This window comes from Pyrgilauda ruficollis, unplaced genomic scaffold (genome assembly GCF_017590135.1).
Source record: "Pyrgilauda ruficollis isolate IOZ18807 unplaced genomic scaffold, ASM1759013v1 scaffold72, whole genome shotgun sequence".
In the NCBI taxonomy this organism is placed as follows: Eukaryota; Metazoa; Chordata; class Aves; order Passeriformes; family Passeridae; genus Pyrgilauda; species Pyrgilauda ruficollis.
Window position 1 is genome coordinate 2,177,937 of NW_024529044.1, and position 19,865 is coordinate 2,197,801.

The 19,865-nt window shown below is 56.9% G+C and overlaps 1 protein-coding gene across 1 annotated transcript; it reads right to left on the minus strand.

Annotated features, from left to right (window-relative positions):
- Window positions 1-513: 513 nt before the first annotated feature.
- On the minus strand, window positions 514-18,720 carry ARSG (arylsulfatase G). Its single transcript, XM_041485840.1, has 13 exons — window positions 17,995-18,720; window positions 17,497-17,684; window positions 16,656-16,703; window positions 16,466-16,577; window positions 16,060-16,200; window positions 13,212-13,402; window positions 12,478-12,558; window positions 8,897-9,005; window positions 6,790-6,795; window positions 5,629-5,680; window positions 3,249-3,277; window positions 1,365-1,501; window positions 514-1,087 (listed from the first exon to the last, which is right to left on the minus strand). Exons 1-13 carry the CDS (start codon window positions 18,195-18,197, stop codon window positions 759-761), a joined length of 1,626 nt encoding a protein of 541 aa, XP_041341774.1. The 5' UTR covers window positions 18,198-18,720; the 3' UTR covers window positions 514-758.
- Window positions 18,721-19,865: the final 1,145 nt, after the last annotated feature.

Below are 19,865 nucleotides of genomic sequence, written 5' to 3' on the forward strand. Positions count from 1 at the left end.
GGGCAGCCCCAGGGCAGGGACCTCTCCCTGACCTCCCAAAACCCCACAGTTCCACCCTTCTCTTTGCTGAGAGCTGACGGGGAGCAGCCCCAGTTCTGTCCCTGCACCTTCAGGGAACAGCCTTTCCCAAACCCTTGGATGTCACAGCGCAGTCCTGAGCTCCACCCTGGCAGGACAAGCTGAGCATCCTTCCCACGTGGATGGCAGCCCTCAGGGACAGCCTGGGACCCCCTTCCTTCCTTCCTTCCACAGACAGCTGGGTCTTGCCCTGACCCCTCTAATGAACCTCAGCAGGCAGCTGCTGGGGCAGGTGCTCCGTTCCCAGAGCACTCCCCTCGTGCCAGCCAGGAATTTTCTCTCTGCAGCCACCAAACTTGCAGGGGCTGATTGCCCAGAGCCTGTGAGCCCCATCCTCCCCTGCCTTGTGCTCCCACAGCTGCTCCTGTAAGGTTGCTGTTTAGAGGAAAACCAAGCAAATTTCCCAGAGGATTCCTCTCCCAAAGCCCATTCTCACAGAAGGTAGTTTTAATCCAAGAGCTGTCTCTTTCCCAGATAAAGAGCCCTACAAAAAGCCTTCCACATGCCCAGGGTCCAAAGGGGACCCTCTCTGTGCTCCCCCAGACCCACACCCAGCTCACCTCCCTCTTCCCAGCACGGAGCAAAGGGAACCACAGCCTCCATCCCTCTCCATGGCCACCTCCAGCCTGGAATTCACAGACATCACCCTTGGGAAAGGAGCAGCCTGAGCAATTATTTGCTTAAAGACAAAGCCAGGGTGTTCTCTTTTCCATGTGGGGATCCCGTGTGGCTCCATGAACCCCGTGGCACCGGCAGTCCACGTGCTGCACATTGCAGCAGGGAATTGCAGCTGGATCCTGGGAATAATCTGCAACCGAGACATTGTCTGCTGCAATGTCCTGCAGAGCTTGGGCATAAGCCCTGCTGATGGCAGGCAGCACTGCCTGGTACTCCCTGGAGGCCACATCCAGAGGCTCCTGCTCCTGGATGTCACGGTCCAGGTTGAAAATGAGGGGTGGTTGGTGCCGCTGTGCCGGCCCAGTGCTGCCATCACAGGCCATGGCCCCTCCTAGGGAGGAAATGGGAGACAAACCTTGGAGTCACAGAGGTCTGGGGATCACCTCTGTGTTCCTCACCCACCCGGGATGGCCCATTCCCACCCCATCCAAGAGCATTCCTGAGACCAACCCCAGGCTGCAGCACCACCCTGCAGACACAGCTCAGCACATCCTTGGGTCTGCTCTTGGCTGAATTAACCTGAGTAGGTTTTCACCTGCATCTGCAGGGATCTAAGAATTCCAGAAGCCTCTTCCTAGGCTTTAGAACCTCTGGAAGGGCTGCAGTACCTGTGGTGTAGAACGCCTTGTACTGAGCCAGCCGCAGCGCCTCGATCTCGCCCACCTTCCCGGCTGCGCCGCTGTTGGGGTGCAGCAGAACCTGCAGAAGGACAGGATAGTTCCTGTCAGCCCATGGCAGGGAAAACCTGCTCCATGAAATCCACTCCCTCCCCAGATGAGCCACATCCCACCCTTGAACGCATCCACAGTCATCATTCAGGCCCTGGACTCTGAGCAACCAGCAGAGCTGTGAGTGCTGAAGCTGCTTTGCCTTCCTCCTAATTCTGCCTCACAGCAAGAAAATGAGTAAATAATTCTGAAGGGTATTTAGCCAACAATGAACCCACCACATTAACTGGTGTATTGGCTGAGAAATCTCAAATTGGTGAACTGAAACCACTACATGAATTTGAAGTTTCTGCACGGTTTCACACTGAAACCACCACAGTGAGATGATGGCAGAAGGGCTCCAGGAAACACCAACATCTCCCTTGGACTTTCCTGGCCTTGCAGGACCCTCTGAATTTACCTCCCAGTTCGATGGCAGGAAAGGGATCACGAAGGCTCTGGGGCCTTCAGCAGAGCAGGGCAGATTATCATAAAATCACAGAATGGTTTGGGTTGGAAGGGACCCCAAAGCCCACCCAGTGCCACCCCCTCCCATGAGCAGGGACACTTTCCACTGTTGTGGGTTGCTCCAAGTTCCATCCAACCTGGCCTTGGACACTTCCAGGGATGGGGCAGCCCTTGGGATAACCTGTGCCAGGGCCTCCCCACCCTTAAAATTAAGAATTTCTTCCTAACATCCAGTATAAATCTCCTATCTTTTACTCTAAAACCATTCCCCCTTGTCCCATCACTAAATGCCTGAGTAATATTTGGGAACCAGGCTCCTCTCAGGTGCTCCGTGTCACCCAGCACCTCGCTGGGTGCTCACAGCTCAGCCAGCAGTGGGGACATCCAAGGGAGCCGAGCCCCAGGCTGGAGCCAGCAGCCAGCCACGAGCTGAGGGTGAGCTCATGGAGCAGAGGGGAAGGTGAGGTGCTGGAACATCACTCCCACATCCCTCCCGTCCGTCTGACTCACCCCGCTGTGCGAGGGCTCCCTTCCCTGACAACAGCCAGGGGTGAGCAGCGAGGCAAGGAGGGAAGGGTGGGTCAAATCTCTCCCTTTTGGTATTTAGGACACTTGATCCACACAGGATGGCTGCTCTGGCACTGGGGAGTGAGGAGACAAGTGAGCTGGACGCTCCAGCAGCTCCTCTCTCCGATAACATCTGCCGCGGAGCCAGTGCCTTCGCTGAGGGATGAGTCACTTGAGGTTTCCTCCCTGGGATTTGAGTTTAAAAGTGATTCAAGAAATTTCCACTGTGCTAAAAATTAGAAACATCTGCTGGAGTTGTAGGCAGCTGCAGTGCCAAGTTTAGTAACAGCACTCCCAGCTGATGAGTGCAGCAGTGCCTGAGCAGGTGCCCGGCACGGAGCCCTGCCCCTCAGGGAGCATTCCAGGCACCCTGGGCACCCTGAGGTGTCCATCCCACACTGCCTGGCACAGAGAATTCCAGGCACCCTGGGCACCCTGAGGTGTCCATCCCACACTGCCTGGCACAGAGAATTCCAGGCACCCTGGGTACCTTGGGCACCCCGAGGTGTCCATCCCACACTGCCTGGCACAGAGAATTCCAGGCACCCAAAGATACCCATCCCATGCTGTCCAGAATAGAGCACCAATAGGCACCCTGAGATGTCCATCCAAACTGCCTGGCACAGAGCATTCCAGGCCCCCTGAGCACCCTGAGGTGTCCATCCCACACTGCCTGGCACAGAGAATTCCAGGCACCCCAAGATATCCATCCCACACTGCCTGTCAGAGTATTCCAGGGATCCCAGGCACCCAGAGATGTCCATCCCATGCTGCCTGGTCTGGATGTAGCCACTATCTCACATGGAACTGGTTGGAATCTCTTCCAAGAAATGCCAGGATTCAGGGTAGGGGTAATTTCTAAATGCTCTCACTTTCTTTTATTGCTCTCAGTTGTAAGGTAAACTATTTGATAAAACATCATCTTTTGTAATTTGGTTGGATCTTTGTGTTTTGGAGGGGAAATAAGAAGGGTGTAAAGTAGAAGAGGTGGTGCAGTGTGAGCCTGGTGCAAGGAGGAAGCTCTGCTGCAGAGTGCCCTTCTGCTGACACTTCTTGGGCAGGATAAAAGAGTACAAAGCAGAAATCAGCAAATATTCAAGGCCCTGTGAAGCCAAGGGACCAGGAACTGAACCAATTAATCTGTCTCCAGCCTTAAAGCTTTGCCTACACCTTTAACAGCATGGCTGGGATGCTGCCAAGGGCACTCAAACCTCCCTTCCTACAAACAGCCACGTTCCTAAACCTCTTAAAACCCCACACTTAGAAAATCTGTTATAATTTACTGCATAATTAAGGAGCTTGTTTTGATTCAAGAAACATTCCCAGATCTGGAACTCTTCCATTAATCCATGGCTATTATTTTAATAAATAAAAAATAGAGAAGCGGGGTGGGGTGGGAAAGCCTTTTCTCTCCTGAAAATTCATTGCTTGAACTTGGTGCTCTGGGCTATTCACATTGAGCTGATGGACAGAGGGATTTACTGCCCCTGGAACCTCGGTGCTCCTTGGAGGATGTGGTCTATTTTTCCTGCCAACAGCCCTCGCTCTCAGCAGGACCTTGGTGTCACCCCAGCCCCATTCCCGGCTGTGCCAGCACAGCCTGGGACACTGGGACAGCCCACACTGGGAGCTCCAGCGACCCCAATTAGGAAAGTGTGGAAATTGGGCATTGGAGAGAGTGAAGGAGCTGCTTTCAGAGGATTTGTGTCAAGGGAAACCCTGCACAGGGTCACTGTCGGCCGCTCGCAGGCGGGGCTGAGAGGAGAGGAGCCAGGAGGGGACACGGGGGACACGGGGGACACCACCAGCCCAGGGGCTGTGGGGCCCCTCCGAGGGCACCCCACCCCATGGCAGGGTGATCCCACCCCATGGGGGGAATCCCACACAGGAATGGCTGCACCCTGACACCTGGCAAACCACTGATCCCAGCAAACCACCATTCCCAAAAAACACCACTATCAGCAAACCATAGCTCCCAGCAAACCATAGCTCCCAGCAAACCTTCATTCCCAAAAAAACACCACTATCAGTAAACCTTTATTCCCAAAAAACACCACTATCAGCAAACCATTGCTCCCAGCAAACCATCATTCCCAAAAAAATACCACTATCAGCAAACCATCATACCCAGTAAACCATCGCTCCCAGCAAACCATCATTCCCAAAAAACCAACTCTATCAGCAAACCATTGCTCCCAGGAAAGCCTCATTCTCAGCAAACCACCATTCCCCCAGCAAACCATCATTCCCAGTAAACCATTGTTCCCAGGAAAGGCTCATTCCCAGTCAGTCATTGTTCTCAGGAAAGGTTCATTCCCAGCAAACCATTGCTCCCAGGAAAGGCTCATTCCCAGTAAACCATTGCTTCCAGTAAACCATTGCTCCGAGGAAAGGCTCATTCCCAGCAAACCATTGCTCCCAGGAAAACCTCATTCCCAGGAAAGCTTCATTCCCAGTAAACCATTGTTCCCAGTAAACCATTGCTCCCAGGAAAGGCTCACTCCCAGTAAACCATTGTTCCCAGTAAACCATTGCTCCCAGGAAAGGCTCACTCCCAGCAAACCATTGCTCCCAGCAGCTCCCAGTGCCCTGCTCCCAGCCCTGCCCGTGCAGAGCAGAGTTAATCCCGAGGAGCAGAGCAGAGCGTGCTGGCCACATCCCAGCCCCTTCCCTGCTCCATCTCCCAGTTCAGCAGAGGGTTCCATAAATACAAAGCAAATACCAAAGCCCTGATGGACACCGAAAGCAAATCCAGGATCCCGCTGGGAGCTGGCTCGCGGTGCTTGCAGGAGGGTGTACTTTAAAAGCAAAATCAGGATTTATCCACGGGACTGCTATTAAAGCCACTTTTTTTTCTTTTTTTGTTGTTGTTGGTTCTGCAAAAATCTCGTGCAACTCCAAGACAAATGTGTGGTCATCCTGCTTTCCTGCACATGGTGTTTTTTGGGGTGAAAGGAGCTGTGGGATATGGGGTGGGCTGTCCCAATGGAACACTGTCACCCTGGAGCTGGGGGAAGGAGACCTCTGTTGTGTGTGTATCTGGTGCAATAAATAAATGGGCATAAGCAGGTGGAAGCCCTGGGAGCTGCCCTTGCCCACACTGATGTAACTTTTGGGGTCAGAAAGTTGCTGTGCTGGGCACTGCAGCTGCCACGAGCCTGAGCAGTCCCGGGCTGCTGTCCCTGGGATGACAGACACAGCTCTGAGGCACACAGGAAGGTGCCAAGCTGCAGGCACAGGCATTTCCACCTCTGATCCCAGGTTTGTGAACAAAGCACAAAAAAATCTTCATTAACCCAAAGCCCTTTAAAGAGGGGACAGTCATCAGAGCAAGGAGTGAGGATCCCTGGAGGGTCTCCCCAGGCTCAGCTGTGCCCCACATCCCTCCTAGGAGAGCTCCCAACAGCTGAAATGGCTGAACCCAGCTCTGGCCCTGGCTTCACCCCCAGCAGTGGCTCAGATTCAGTCAGGATGTGCCTCTCCCTGGGGCAGGGGCACGGGGGAGCAGGGCACTGATCCTGCCACTGTCACCATGGTCCTGCCACCACCACGGTCCTGCCCCTGGGTGCCTCCTGCTTGCAGTGCGGTGGCAGCTGTGTGAGCAGAGAGAGGAAAGAGCCCTGGGCTCACCAGCCCCCGTTCTCCCACTGAAGGAGTTTTCATTTAGCTGCTAAGAGACAGAGAGAACAAATAAGAACAAACACTGCTGCGAGCCGGGAGGCGCCCAGAAAATCCTGGCTCTCCACTGCAACCCCTGCAGGCACCTTGCTGGGGCACAGCAGGTCCCCCAAAACAGCAGCTCACCTGGGCAGCCTGTCCCTGGTGCCCAGCACCCCCAGCTCCCAACTCCATGCACGTGGATGGTCCCAGGCAGCCCTGCCCCAGTGGATGGAACCTCTGGAAAGCAACACCGGGCTGGGAGAACAACATGACTGAAGGCAGAGGTGGTGGAAGGTTTCTCCAGCCATGGGCAGGTGTAACCCAAGGAAAAAAGCAGGAAAAATAGGATTTTGGTCAAAGCTGGCATCAAAGCAAAGGCACCAGTGGGCACATCCTGGCACCTGAGGGAAAGAGAAAGCCACGCTGCCAACCCTTGCCCTGGCAAGAGAGATTTGACACATAAAGCCACTCCAGCATCCTGCTGCCACCTGAACACCAAGGAAAAGGGCCTGGCAGTGCCCAGGGACAGCAGCTCCTGCCTGTGGGACAATGGGCAGCCTGGCCCCCCGGCAGGACGGGCTGGGAGCGCTGCCCTGCCGTGGCACTGAGCACCCCGGGCACCATGTGGCACAGAACACTGCCTGGTGTGCGGGCAGCTCTGCCCACACCCCCAGCTCAGCCAACCCAGCTGCCAGCACAGCCAGGATGGTGCAATCTCCTCCTCACCACCCTCCTGACCTACTTCTTCCATGCCCTACTTCAGGTTGGGGCAGGGAAGGGCAGGAGCACAGTGGGTGGCTCTGACAATTAAACATAATTAAGAAAAGCAGAGCAGGCAGTTTTGTGCAGAGCCCAGCGTGCAGGTGCTGGTCTGTGGTGAGGCATCAGCGTTTCTGTGCTGGCTGCAGCTCCCTGGCCCCCGGGCACGCTCACCCTCGCTCACCCCTGCGCTCCCTGGCCAGGCAGCACACGGAGCCACGAGGGCCTGAGCAGCTCCAGCAGCCTCTGTGCCCCAGACGGGTGTTTCCATAACCCCAGGGGAGGAGGAGATCCCTGCAGATGGGCAAGGCCCTGCCCTGCCCAGCCCCGGCTCTTCCCGGGGATCCCACCTGGCCGAGTGCACAGGGCTCCCAGCCCCTCCTGTTTCATTCCCTCCCCAGCTTCTCGCTCTTCCCCATCAGCTGGGGGGTTTCAATGTCCCTGTTGCACGTGCTGGTCTTTGGGGGCTGTCCCCGAGGGGACAGAGGCACAGAGAAAAGCCACCTGTGCTGTGAGTACCTCCACGTCCCTCTGTGTCCCTCCACATTCCCTGTCCCACCTCAGGCCACGGCTGGTGACACTTTCCTAAGCATGACCCATCACTCACGCCCCCCAGGCTGGTTCAGTGCTGCTCCCAAAGTGGGGGTGCCCCTTCCTGATGCCAGAGCACCCTGCAGAGCTGGGCCTGGCCCCGTGGCAGTGCCAGGCTCTGCTGGGGGGACACCAGCTGAATGTGACTCCTGGGGAGCACCCGGAGTGCTGCACCTGCCTCTGCTGGATTTCTAGACTTCCAGCTGTCCAACCTGCCCGACTGGAGCAGGGAAAGGCAGGAGATAAGATCTCTGAGGAGATAATCAGAATTCCTGGGCATGGAGGCAGGGACAGGGGGAGGGGATGGGCCCTGATCCTGCACACGCTGCCCCAGCTGCCCGAGGGCTGGCAGCTCTGCCCCACAGCCCATGGATTCGGAGGTGAAGCCACGGGGTGCTACGTGCTCCCCATCCCCTCCACCAGACACCAGTGACTCAGCTTATGGCTCAAACCTTCCCTTGCCTGCAAAAATCCAGCTGCCAGAGCTGCCCTCGGGCTGTGGAACGAGTGAGTGTCTCCAGCTTATCTCCCGGACCTTGGAAACACCCAACACTGCCCCAGGGCCCACCAGTCAGGACCTGCTTCCAGCAGCTGGGACATTCTTTCCCAACACGCAGCAACCCCTCAGCCCCACCACCCTGTGTCCCTCAAGGATGAAAGGGGACAGGGCATCCCAATTCCCAGTAACCCCAAACCCCCCAGCCTGACCCCAGCACCGTGGGGACCCATCAGGGATGAAAGGGGACAGGTCACCCCAATTCCCAGTAACCCCAAACCCCCCAGCCTGACCCCAGCACCGTGGGGACCCCTCAGGGATGAACAGGGACATTCCCCCCGCTCTGCCCCAGGCTGTGCCCCACAGCTGCTGCCCAGGAGGGCTGCAAGGAGAGGTGCAGGCTGCACATGCAGGGGTGCAAATGCTGCAGGGAGAGGGGCAGCACAGAGCCTCCCCTTGCCCTCCCCAGCGAGGAGGGGCAGCGCCCTTGCCCCGGCCGCATCCTGCAGGGATTGCCAGCGCCACCTCTGCTCACAACCGCACCCAGCTCCGCAGAAAGCCATTCAGAGACCGCAGAGCCTGGGCCTGCTCCTCGCTGGGGAGAGAGAACATCGTCATCTTTTAATTATGGCGGGCCCTTGGCCGCCGCGGCCAGGAGCACACCAAGCCCGGTGGCTGCGAGCGCCAGCCCTCCGGCCTCACAAAAAGCCCTTTCAGCTCCTCTCAGCTGAACCATTAAGCCTTGGGAGAGGACAAAAGTACAGTCTGGCACAAGGCAGGGCACGACCAGAGCAGGCTGCTGCTTCCAAAAGCCAGGTGATGTCCTGGGTGGCAGCGTGGGGATGGGGGGTCCTTCCAAATGGGGCCAGCCCGCTCCCCGAGGGGCTCTCACCTGAGGAGAGCGTGGCTCGTCCTCCTGGCAGGGACACGGCCAGGCCAGTACACCAGGGCTGGCACCCTGTGCCCTCCTTCCCAGGTTGTTTGCTTCGCTGAGCTCCCACCTGCAGGAGAACAGGGCAGTGCTCAGCATGCTGCTGATGCTGGAAAACCTCCTGAGCCTGGAGCTCCCCTGGGAAAGGAACTGTTCAGAGGCAGAAATGGTGTAAGTTTGCCCAAAGGAGGGTGGTTTCACTGGGCCAGGGAAGGGAGAAGAACTACAGGAGTTTTTCAAAGGGAAAGGGAAAAGAAAGGGGTCTCAGCTGGGCACTGGTTTGTGTTTCTCTGCTCCAGTGAGTGATGAGAAGTGCAGCAGCTGCCAGAGCCATTGCATTTCCATCCCCTTTTGATGCCAGGTGAGAGAATGGAGCAGGCAGGAAATGGAGGAATTTATTCCAGGGGCTTCTGTCCCCTGCTCAGCACCAACAGCCCCCCCTCCCCCGGCTGCTGGAAACCTGTCTCATTAAAAATACCATCCTGCTAATAACCCTCCTGCCAGTTAATGAACCTGATCCATCCTTTCGCTGACAGCACCCAAAGCACTCTGCTCTGCCCCTGGATTTGAGATGCACAGGGAAGCTGCCCAGTCCCTCCCTCCACCTGCAGTGCTGAGCAGTGGGGCTGGGGTGCTGAGCACCAAAACTGGGGTGCTGAGCCCCGAAATGGGAGCACCAAGCACCAAAAGGGCTGCAAGGGGGCTGGAGAGCCTGTGCCTTGGCTGCAGCCCAAAGGGCCCCAGGCAGCTGGAGGGGGAAGGGGTTGGGAATGGGGCAAAGAGAAAATCCCAAGGCGATTCAAGGAGCAAACTTCCCAGGAGCAGCCTTTGTGCGCTGCCTTTCAGCGTGCGCATGGCAACGGCACTCGCCCCGAGCCATTTCCTCGGGGCACAGCCAAGAGAGCCCCTGGGCTGTCCCCAGCCCGGCCCGGCCTCCCAGAGCCCTGCCCGATGCCACCGGCCGATCCAAGCCCCCAGACAATGCTGCCGTGCCCACAGGACACCAGTGGCACAGGTGCCACAAGGACTCACCCAGGGAAAAGGTTTCTGACCCTGGTACGGGCTGAGCACACCCCCAGTCGCTCCCATTCCCCACCCAAAGTTTTGGTGTTTCCCCCAGCCACCCCAGGAAACCACAGCAATTACAGCAATTAATATCAAGCCCCATCTCTGCACGTAAATGAAAAAACTCATCCTCCTGGATGCGTTTGCAGGGTTTTTCCATGCGTGGCCAGGGGTCTCTGGAAGGACATCAGACGGATATTTCCTGACCAAGCCACCCCAGCACCTCTGGCTGGTCAGGTCAGAGCAGCCTGGGAATGAGGTCACATTAACACTTTGGGAAGTAAACAGGGCTGAAACACCCAAACCCAACCAGGGAATTTTCTCCAGAGTGGGGATGATGCAGCCCTGCTGCTGTGGGGACTTTCCAGGCTTTCCAGGAAAGCTGAACTGTGCATTCCCGTGGCAGGATGAAAACCTTGGTCCCACCACACACACAGCAGGTCCTCAGCACAGGGACACCAGGTCTGGAACTTCCCCAACCTGCCTCAAAACATCCCAGCATCACATCCCCAAAATGTTTTTCTCTCTCCCTGTATCCCCCCCTTGCTGGACTTTTGACCCCAGGGTGGGAGATGAGTTTTTGGGGCTGCGGGAAGCACAGAGACAGGGGCAGCACACACGGATGTGCTGCTCTCTCCCAACTGCAGTGACCACCTGAAATCAGTGGAAAACATCCCTGGAATTTAGGGTTGGACCCTAAAACAAAAGATGGAGTTGCAGGAAACATATAGAAAAATGCAGAAACATATAGAAACATGTAGAAGCATAGAAACATGTAGAAACATGCAGAAACGTGTTGGAAACATGTTAGAAACATATAGAAGCAGGTAGAAACATGCAGAAACATAGAAATATGTAGAAACATGCAGAAACATGTTGGATATGTATAAAAACATGTTAGAAACATACAGAAATATGTAGAAACATGCAGAAGCAAAAACATAGAGACATGTAGAAACACAGAAACATATAAACAGGTCGAAACATAGAAACGTAGAGACATATAGAAACATGGAGAAACACGGAGAAACATGTTGGAAATATACTGAAACATGTAGGAAACATATAGAGACATGTTAGAAACACACAAAAACATGCAGAAATGTACAAAAACATGTTAGAGACATATAGACACATGCAGAAACAGAAACATGTAGAAACATGTAGAAGCATGTTAGAAACATATAGAAACACGTAGAAATATGCAGAAACGTAGAAATATGCAGAAACACGTTGGGAAATTATAGAAACATGTTAGAAACATATAGAAACATGTAGGAACGTATAGGAACATATAGGAACATAGAAACAAGTAGAAACATTTGGAGACACATAGAAACATACGGAAACATATGAAAACACACAGAAATAAATAGAGCCAGGAGCAGCCTGTCGCCCCCTGCCCTCCCACTCCTCGGGGCTTTTCCCTGACCGGGAACAACACCCCCGGGCTGGCAAGGCCGAGCATCCCAGCCTGGCATCCCCGGGCAGTGCCAGTCCAGCCGGCTTTCCAAACAGCCGTGCAGCCACCAGGGAGGCGGCAGGGATGTTTGCAGCCAGCTCGGAGCGCTCTGCCAGCCCGACCTCGTCCGTCGCTCCCGGCAGGAGGGAGCAGGGTGCTCTGCAGGGCACAGGGGCTGGGAAGGGGCCGTGTTTGGCTCGCCCTGTTCCCGAACGCTGCAGTTTCTGTACCATCTGCTCGGGCTTGTGACCGTGGGTTGCTCAAGAGCAACAACCCGGGGCCGGCAGCGGGGTTTGTTTACTAGAAAATTAAGGTTACGATTCCATCGCCGGGGCCAGGAGAAGGAAGGGATCTGGGAATGGGACTCAGCCAGCGCTGTTTGCACAGGGAATGGCCATGGTGCCGTGGCCAGGGTGTCAGGAAGAGGAGAAGGATGACCCTGAGTGCTGACCCCGGGCACGGGGAGCCGAGCCTGGCACGTTAACACCGCGTAATACAAGCAGAAGTGGGAAACGCCTGACTCATGAATGTTTCTGGCTGCCCCGGCTGAAATAAACCCACCAAGCAGATGGCTTGGCCGGAAAAGTAGGAAAGAGTGAAAAAAAAATAAACCCCAAACAAAACAAAACAAAAACCCAACAAAACGGTGGAGAGAAAGAAAAGCAAAGTGCCGGGGTGTGGGGAGGGTGGTGGGTGCTCTGCTCTGGGCAGGATGGGCTGGGGGCTGTGAGACCCTGATGGGCAGATAGCAACACCCCACCTCCAAACCAGCACACTCACCCCAAGCTCCGGGGTAATGGGGACCCCAGCCCACACCCCGCAGCAATTCTGGGGGAAACTTGACTGTTTGAAAGAAAAAAAAAATAGTGCTGGGGTGTGTTGAAGCCCAGGGCAGCAGCCAGGGAAATGCCAGGGTTAGGGTTATAACCGTGTCCCCTCGGTGGGCAGTGAGGGCTTTGTGGAGCAGCCCCCCGTGCCCCCCGGGACTGGGATCCCCCCCACGCTGCCAGGTTACCTCTCTGCCTCTGCCAGGCACCCACGAATGGCCCCAGGCGTCCTGCCAGCTCACACTTCTGTGCCCAGGGGCCATTGTCACCTGCAAGAGAAAGAAATGTCCCCATGAGAGACACCAGCACCACAGGGGACACCCACAGTGGTGGGGTAGGCAAGGACAAGTGACCCTTCCACCCCTCTTTGCCACCCCTGTGATGCCTCTCCACACGAGCAAAAGCAGCTGGTTGATGGATTTTGGTTTTTAGCAGTTTGTTTGCAGGGGCTGGAGGGCAGCCAGGTCAGGGCAGGGGGGGCACGGCGCCACCAGCTCGGGGTGTTAATGAGCGGCCGAGCGGTTCCTGTCATCAGGAGCAAGACATCCTCATTAGGGAGGCTGCTCAGCACAGAGAGCGGATTTGGGCTTCTTAACGAACACGAGGATTTGTGGTTTAATTAGTCATGGCCCCACCACTTCGGCCCCGCAGCCGGAGGGGGGTGGCAGGGTGGGCATCACCCAGCTCAATGGCCACAGCAGCCTGGGACCCCCAGTTCCCACGCTGGGACCACTCCCCACCCACAGAGCAATGGGAGCATCGAGGGCAGGGGACACCGAGGGCAGGGGACACCGAGGGTAGGGGACATCAAGCACAAGAGACACCGAGGGCAGGGGACATTGAGGGCAGGAGACAAACACAGGTCCTGCCCCCGCTCCAGGTGCAGTCCCAGTGTCACCCCCAGCCCGTTCTCCTGCAGTACCTGTGAACCACAGCAGCGTGCTGCCCTTCCCCAGGCTGTCAGCCACCTCCTTTATCCGTGCCACCAGCGCATCCATCTGGCCCAGGGAGGCTCCGTAGATGCCCCTGCCCGGAGCGGGGGGCAGCGGGGGGAACAACGGGACGTGCATATGGGCCAGGGCCAGGTAGAGGAAGAAGGGACGTCCTCTGTCACTGCACAGGGGACAGAGGGAGAGTGTTCAGCCTCCAGGGGAAGGCAGTGGCAGGGGGTTTTTGGGGTGGTGGCACTGCTGAGCCTGGGGACACAAACCAGTGGTCCTTCCACTCCTGCCTCTGCCGCAGCTCCTTGGGGGAACACACCCCATGCACACCACCCAGCTCCAGGCGCCCCTCTCCTTACAGGGAGGAGGCTTGGCTGAGCTGAGCCACTTCTCCCCTGCTCCTGCTTAAACCTCTCCCCACTGTCCCCCTGTTTCAACTGTGCCCCCATTTGGGGTGGATTTGCCCCTTCCTCCATCTCCAGCGGCCAAACACTGCACGCTGCTGCACCCACACACCTCAATCCCCTCTCTCAGAGGGCCCATTTTGGCCTTTTCTCCCCCTCCCCAGCAGGTGCCCGGCCTCGTGGTGCTGGGGGCAGGGGATGTGGCACATCAGGCCACCCCCACACCCGGGCACAGCCCGGGCAGTGCCAGCAGCCCCGCAGCACGTTCACCGCCGCGCGCTGCCCCGCCGCCCGCTCGCTCCTAACTCAGCACAGGACACGTCCTGTTTGCTTGTTTACAGCTATATTTATCTGCTCCAACGAGGCCTGCTCTTCCTCAGGGACTCGGAGGGGAAGGGTGGGATGGCCAGCGGCGAGGAGGGGCCGGATCCTGGGGACATGTCCCGGCTGGCGCACGCGCCCGGCTCGGCCGCCCCATCGCTGCCTCCTGCGAGCTGAGCTCTCGGCCCTTCCAGCGTGAGTGTCGGCACTTCCTTCCTCTGCCCGTCACCCACCTGGCATGGAAAATGAGTAAACCTCATCCTGCCCGGAGCTGCTGCATCCCCCATGCGCTGGAACCCCACGAAGGGTTTCCTCAAAATGCCCTCTTCGGCTTTCCCCAAAAACATGTTTTAAAAGCACACGACCCTTTTAGAGGACACCAGAAGAGCCTCAGTGCCTCCTCCAGCAGGAAGCCAAGCCATAGACACCCCAAATCTGAGCCATGGGGTTCAGATTTGGGGTGTCCATGGTGTTCACATCCATCTCCCCTGAGTCTCCCTGGCACCCTGCCCGTCCCTGCAGGACGTGGGGGTCAGGAGAGCTCAAGTGCCCCTTGCAAACTGCCACTGAGAGACCTCTTCCCATGGGATGCCAGAGCCCCTGGAGCAGGGAAAGCTGCTTCCCCTGGCTCCAGCATCCAGATGGATTCGTGGCTGTGATGCCCAGCTGAACATCCCTCTCATTTGCCACACGGACACCTCGGAATTGTCCTGAAGATCAGGCAAACGTTTAATCAATAACTGAAGACAGCAGTCCCTGACTTTTGCTCCCACACTCGCTTGTGCTCCAGCAGTGCCACGTCTCACTGTCACAAATTGCTCAACCTTGACTGGTTAAAAAAACACCGAGATGGCAAATCCGGTGTTCTTTTGTTGCCCTGTAATGAATGAGTCAGGCAGGGGAAAACTGGAATAAGCCATCAAAGGGAGGGGAAGAAAAGGCAGGCACCTGCTTAATCCTGTTCTCCATGAACACAGATAACCCCAACACACTTCTGGGAGCTTAAAGGTTTTTCCTATTAACCCAGAGCTTACACCCTTGGTTTCACAGCCACAAAGCACCCTGGCAGCCCAGAGGGGTGGGGGTTTGGCAGGACAAGGGGTTGCTGCTGCCCCACAACCCAGAGCCTGGGTACCCTCAGCATCCCAAACGTGGCCAAATCCAATCCCAAATCCACGGCCAATCCTTGGTACTCAAAGGGACAAACTACAGGTTTTATGCAACAAAACAGCGCCCAGTTTTATAAAGAGCCATTTCCCCATGTGCTGCTCCCTGCCCAGCCCTTCATTCACCTCTGTTACACAAACCTTACCCCAAGGACCCGCCTTCCCTGGGCCTGCGTTATCCCGGGATGCAGGCAGGGGATGGGCTCAGGCAGAGCTGCCCGGCAGCGCTTCCTCTCCTCACTCTGCAGGGAGGCATTTTGCAAAGTCACAGCTCGTAATCCGCCAATAATGGGGATTAAAATTACACAACCCGTCAGCAGGGCTCGGGGGCCCCATTCGGAGGAGCCACTTTGCTCCTCGGGGACAAACACAGCCGGGCACCTCCTGTGCTCTGAGGCTGGGGGAGGCAGATCCTGAAGCCCAGCGATCTCGGAGTGCTTTATCCACAAAATTGATCCAATCTCACACACGGGGCGTGTTCAAACACCTCTGGGTGCTGTTCTGGTCCCACCCTGACACCACTCAGCGCCTGCTGACAGCCCCTGACAGCACTTCACACCCATGGATGCACCTCCACCACCCCATTGCCACCTCATCCACAGGGATGCAGGGATGGACAGACCATGGCTGGCCTCCCTCCCACCCCCACCAGTCTTGACATCATGCACATTCCCCCCAGAAGAAGGCACAGTCCCACTCAAAGGCTTTGACTTTCCCCAAAAACATGGTTTTAAAAACACACGTCCCTTTTAGAGGACACCAGAAGAGCCCCAGTGCCTCCTCCAGCAGGAAGCCAAGCCATAGACACCCCAAATCTGAGCCATGGGGCAACACCCATCTCCCCTGGCATTGAACCAGGGCAATGCAGAGAAGTCCTGCAGTGACCCAGGAGCTCTGCCAGCTAAGGGGACAGGCAGGGGACAGTGGGTGGCCCTCACCTGGCCCTCTGGATGAACCGCTCTGCCTCCTCTGCGTAGCGCCTGGCCAGGCTGCCGAGCTCCACGGGCTGCTGGACGATGGTGACATTCTCAAAGAGAGGCAGGGCAACCTCTGTGTAACAGTCCTTCCTCGCCACCCTGCTGGGAAGAGCCACCCCAAGCTTGCCACCAGAGCAGGCACGGAGCCTGGCTGATCTCCTGGCTTCCAGAAAGCCGATGGAGGGAGGGAGGGAGAACAAAGGGAGCGGTGCCAATGTCCCCATGGCACAGGGGGCTCCCAGCCTGCAGCGGGAAACTGGGTGCACAGAGCATGAGGGGAGGTGAGCACAGCCAAGGGCAGCCCTCAGGGCTGGGGACTGCCACCACCCACCTCCCTGTGCCAGCACTGGCACCCCGTGCCCCGTACCTGGCAGCGCTGCTGTGCTGTGGGCAGGGCGGGCAGGGTGGCAGGTTGTAGCCAGGGGTGTCAGTGCAGCCCATGTCGTGGCTGTAGGGGATCCCAAAGTAGTAGTCGAAGCCTGAGAGGCAAGTGAGGGGGTCAGCAGGGTCACGGTGGCCACAGGGCCCTCAGCCCTTCCCGCTGGCACAGCCCTTACCACGGGAGTTGGGGTGATGGTGGCCGTGGTGTCCCAGGTGCCACTTGCCTGCGTGGAAGCCACAGAACATCATTTCAGAGGTGACACAGCTCTGGCCACCAGCAGCCCTCACCCACAAGGTGCCCGCAGCGCTGGGGGCTTTAATCAAGCTACAAGAAAGGTTCCTTGTTTGTGCTGGCTGCCATTCCAGAATGCCGTCTATTTTTGCAGAAAACCCAGAAAAAATGCATAAGGTATCTCATGCCTGTGCAAAGCGAGTGTTTCCAGCCTTAAAAGGCTCTTTCATGTGTTTGTGTTCTGAGCAGGCTTCCTCACCCCTCCCCAAACCCAGCTTCATCCTCTGACCTCCGGCACGCGCTTGCTCCCACCGAACGCGCCGATCCAAGAGGGAGAACTGCAAAAACTGGGGGGGAATGGAGAAACACAGGGATTTGCTGCCAGCACAGCAGCAGGAGCTGCAGATGCAAAGGGTTTGTGCAGGCTGAGGGGGACCCACAGTGACAGGAGGGTGCCCAAAGCCACCAGGCCAGCGGCACTGCCCATGGTGCAGGATGCAGGATGGCAGAGCCAATCCTGTTTGCTAAGGAACACCCAGCACATTCCTCGGGAGATAAAGCAATGAGAGATTAAATGGAAAAGTCTGGATTTCCAGCAGCACCATTGGAAAGGAAGATTTTAAGCTTGGCATTGCAAAATCCAAGGAGGATGTGTGAAATCTCTCTCACGTGATCCTTTAGATTTCCCTTTCACTGCCAGCATTTCACACAAGTACCTCCTCTGCAAGGGCACCTTTGTCACCCTCTGCCACCTGCCCTGCTGCCCCTGGCGCTCTGGGCAGTACCTATAGCCCCCGTGGTGTAGCCAGCCTCCCTCAGGACCTCGGCCAGGGTGGTCTCGTTGAGGGGGAGGCCCCCAAGAGAGGAGATGGCGAAGTTGTGGGTGACCCCGTTGCGCACCCCCAGGCGCCCCGTGAGCAGTGAGGCGCGGGATGGGGAGCACGTGGAGGCAGCTGAGTGGAAATCCACGAACCTGCAAAATGAAAAACGCTTCAACTCACCAGACCCTGTGTGCTCTAACACTGCCCTGCCCCTCCCTGCTCCCCTGGACACTCCCCCTTCTGCTCTGGGGGTGAGGATGAGGAGTGGCAGATGAAGGTTCCAGCAGGGATGGATGGACCTGCACCAAAAGGTGTCAGGCTCTGGCTGCCCTCCCCATGCACCCAAACCCACACCAACAAAATTCCCTTACCTGCCAGTCCTGCAGGGCTGAATTCCCCTGTGCTGCAGGACAGAGTAACCAGGGATGCAGGGTGAGGGCAGAGAAGGGGGGCAGACATTACCTTGTTCCTTCAGCAGCCAACTGATCCAAATGCGGGGTCTCCTTCGTCTCTGCCCAGTTGGCACCCAGATCCCCCCAGCCCACATCATCAGCCAGGATGACAATGAAGTTGGGCTGCCTGCTCACCACACAGGGAGCCCAGAGTCCCACCAGCACCGGGGTGAGCACCAGAACTGCCCATGGGGACAGGGGTGGGGTCCCCATGGTGCCACACGTCCCCTCCTGCCCGCGTTGCAGCACTGTTGCTCTTCCCCACACTGCCCCTGCTGTGTCCCTGTGGATGCAGCTGAGCTTTCCAGGGGCTCTGTCCCTTCCTCAGCTGGTCTGTGGGGCTGGAGCAGGGCTGGGGTCTGGGTTTGCTCCCTTGGCTGCCGACCGAGCTGCAACACCTCCTCCGTCTTTCACACCCAGGCACAGCTGATATTCCCGAAATCGGCGCCAGCAAAGGTGTTATTCTTAGAAGTCAAAAAACACCCTTTGAAGTCACTGTCACCCTATTTATATCTTTCCTTCCTTCCTGGTAAATATCTAATTAGACACCAAACTGAAGTGGTATTTTCCCCTCCAGGAGCGGCTTCGATCCGCGACAGCTCCACTCCCCTCGCCGCAGCCAGAGGGATGCTTGTGTCCAAAAATGGCTCCTTCCCTGCAGGCTGAGCCCCCCAGCCCTGGGTGGAGAAGAAGCTGCTGGGGCTCTGTCAGTCCATCCTTCACCTGGTTACAGCATCCCCTGTGCAAGGGAAACAAAATGGTCAGGACAGGGGAGTGCTCCTGCACCCCAGCCTGGGGCAAAGCAGCTTCTCCAGACACCAGGGTAAAACACCTTCTCCAGACACCAAAGCTTTGCCTTTGAACTTGTTCTGCTGCCTGGCTCACAATGGCTCAGCTGGAAAGGACTGGGAATGCAGAGTGCCCCTTTCCTGCACCCACTACTCAGGCTGGGATGGTTTCCCCTGCTCCTGCCATCCCCTGCTCCCTCCTGCTTGCCAAGGGCTTTCTCCCGAGTGCTGCAGCCCCATGGGGGTTCATACAGGTCCCTGCCCTCGTTTGTGACAACTGGCAAGTGTCTGAAGCTCACTGTCTGAATTTAGTTCTGCTCCCTCTGCCCCACAGCTGCCAAGCAGGGAGCACAGCCCGGCTGCCGGAGGGAGCTGCCTCAGAGGTGGGGAGGCAGGAATCCATACAAACCCAGAAGGCAAAACCCCCAGGAACAGCCAGGATTAAGCACATCCAGCTGCTTCGGGCAGGATTTGGCTTCCAGAGATGGAAAGGTTCAAGGACAAAGCCTCCAAAGACCGATGGCAGGGATGGAGCTGTGGCAGAGCTCCACGGAGCAGATGGAGCTGTGGAATACGATGTCTTGAACACAAAGTTATGGCCAAAGGGGGATGAAGCTGCAGAGATCTGCCAAAACCCTGCTGGGTCCTGCACCAGGAGCTGTGCACTGGCTGTGGGGATGGCCAGGACCCAGCTGTGCCCAGCAGGTACCAACAACTCTGGGGCAGGAACGTGGCATGAGGGATGCAGCTCCCATGGGATGGCCAATACAGCCAGGCAGGACAACACCCATTAACAGAGAGAGGGAGAGTAGAGAAGACAATACTGGGAAACAGAAGAGAAGAACAGGACAGGAGGAGGCAGGAGAGGGAATACGATGAGCCCCATCTGTAGGCCAAGCGGTTTGTAGCTTGCAAAGTAAATTATTCCCAGGTTTTGCTGTTCACATCTTTAAAAGCTTTGGGCTGTCACTTGGATCAGCAGCTCCTGGGCTGTCAGCAGAGCATTGCAGTGATCAGAGATGTGGCTCCATTCATAATTCATAGCCCAGAGTGTTAATTTATGAAGCCTGGAGGCTCTCGGTACATGGGCTAA

What these genes read in the sequence shown, in the direction of transcription:
- ARSG (XM_041485840.1), bottom strand. Translation starts at nt 18,197, where the DNA reads ATGGGGACCCCACCCCTGTCCCCATGGGCAGTTCTGGTGCTCACCCCG. An exon ending in TGCCTGGCAGAGGCAGAGAG is followed by an intron (nt 9,006 to 12,477) that starts GTAACCTGGCAG and finishes GTTCTCCTGCAG; the next exon opens with GTGGGAGCTCAGCGAAGCAA. An exon ending in CAAGGCGTTCTACACCACAG is followed by an intron (nt 1,088 to 1,364) that starts GTACTGCAGCCC and finishes TTTCCTCCCTAG; the next exon opens with GAGGGGCCATGGCCTGTGAT.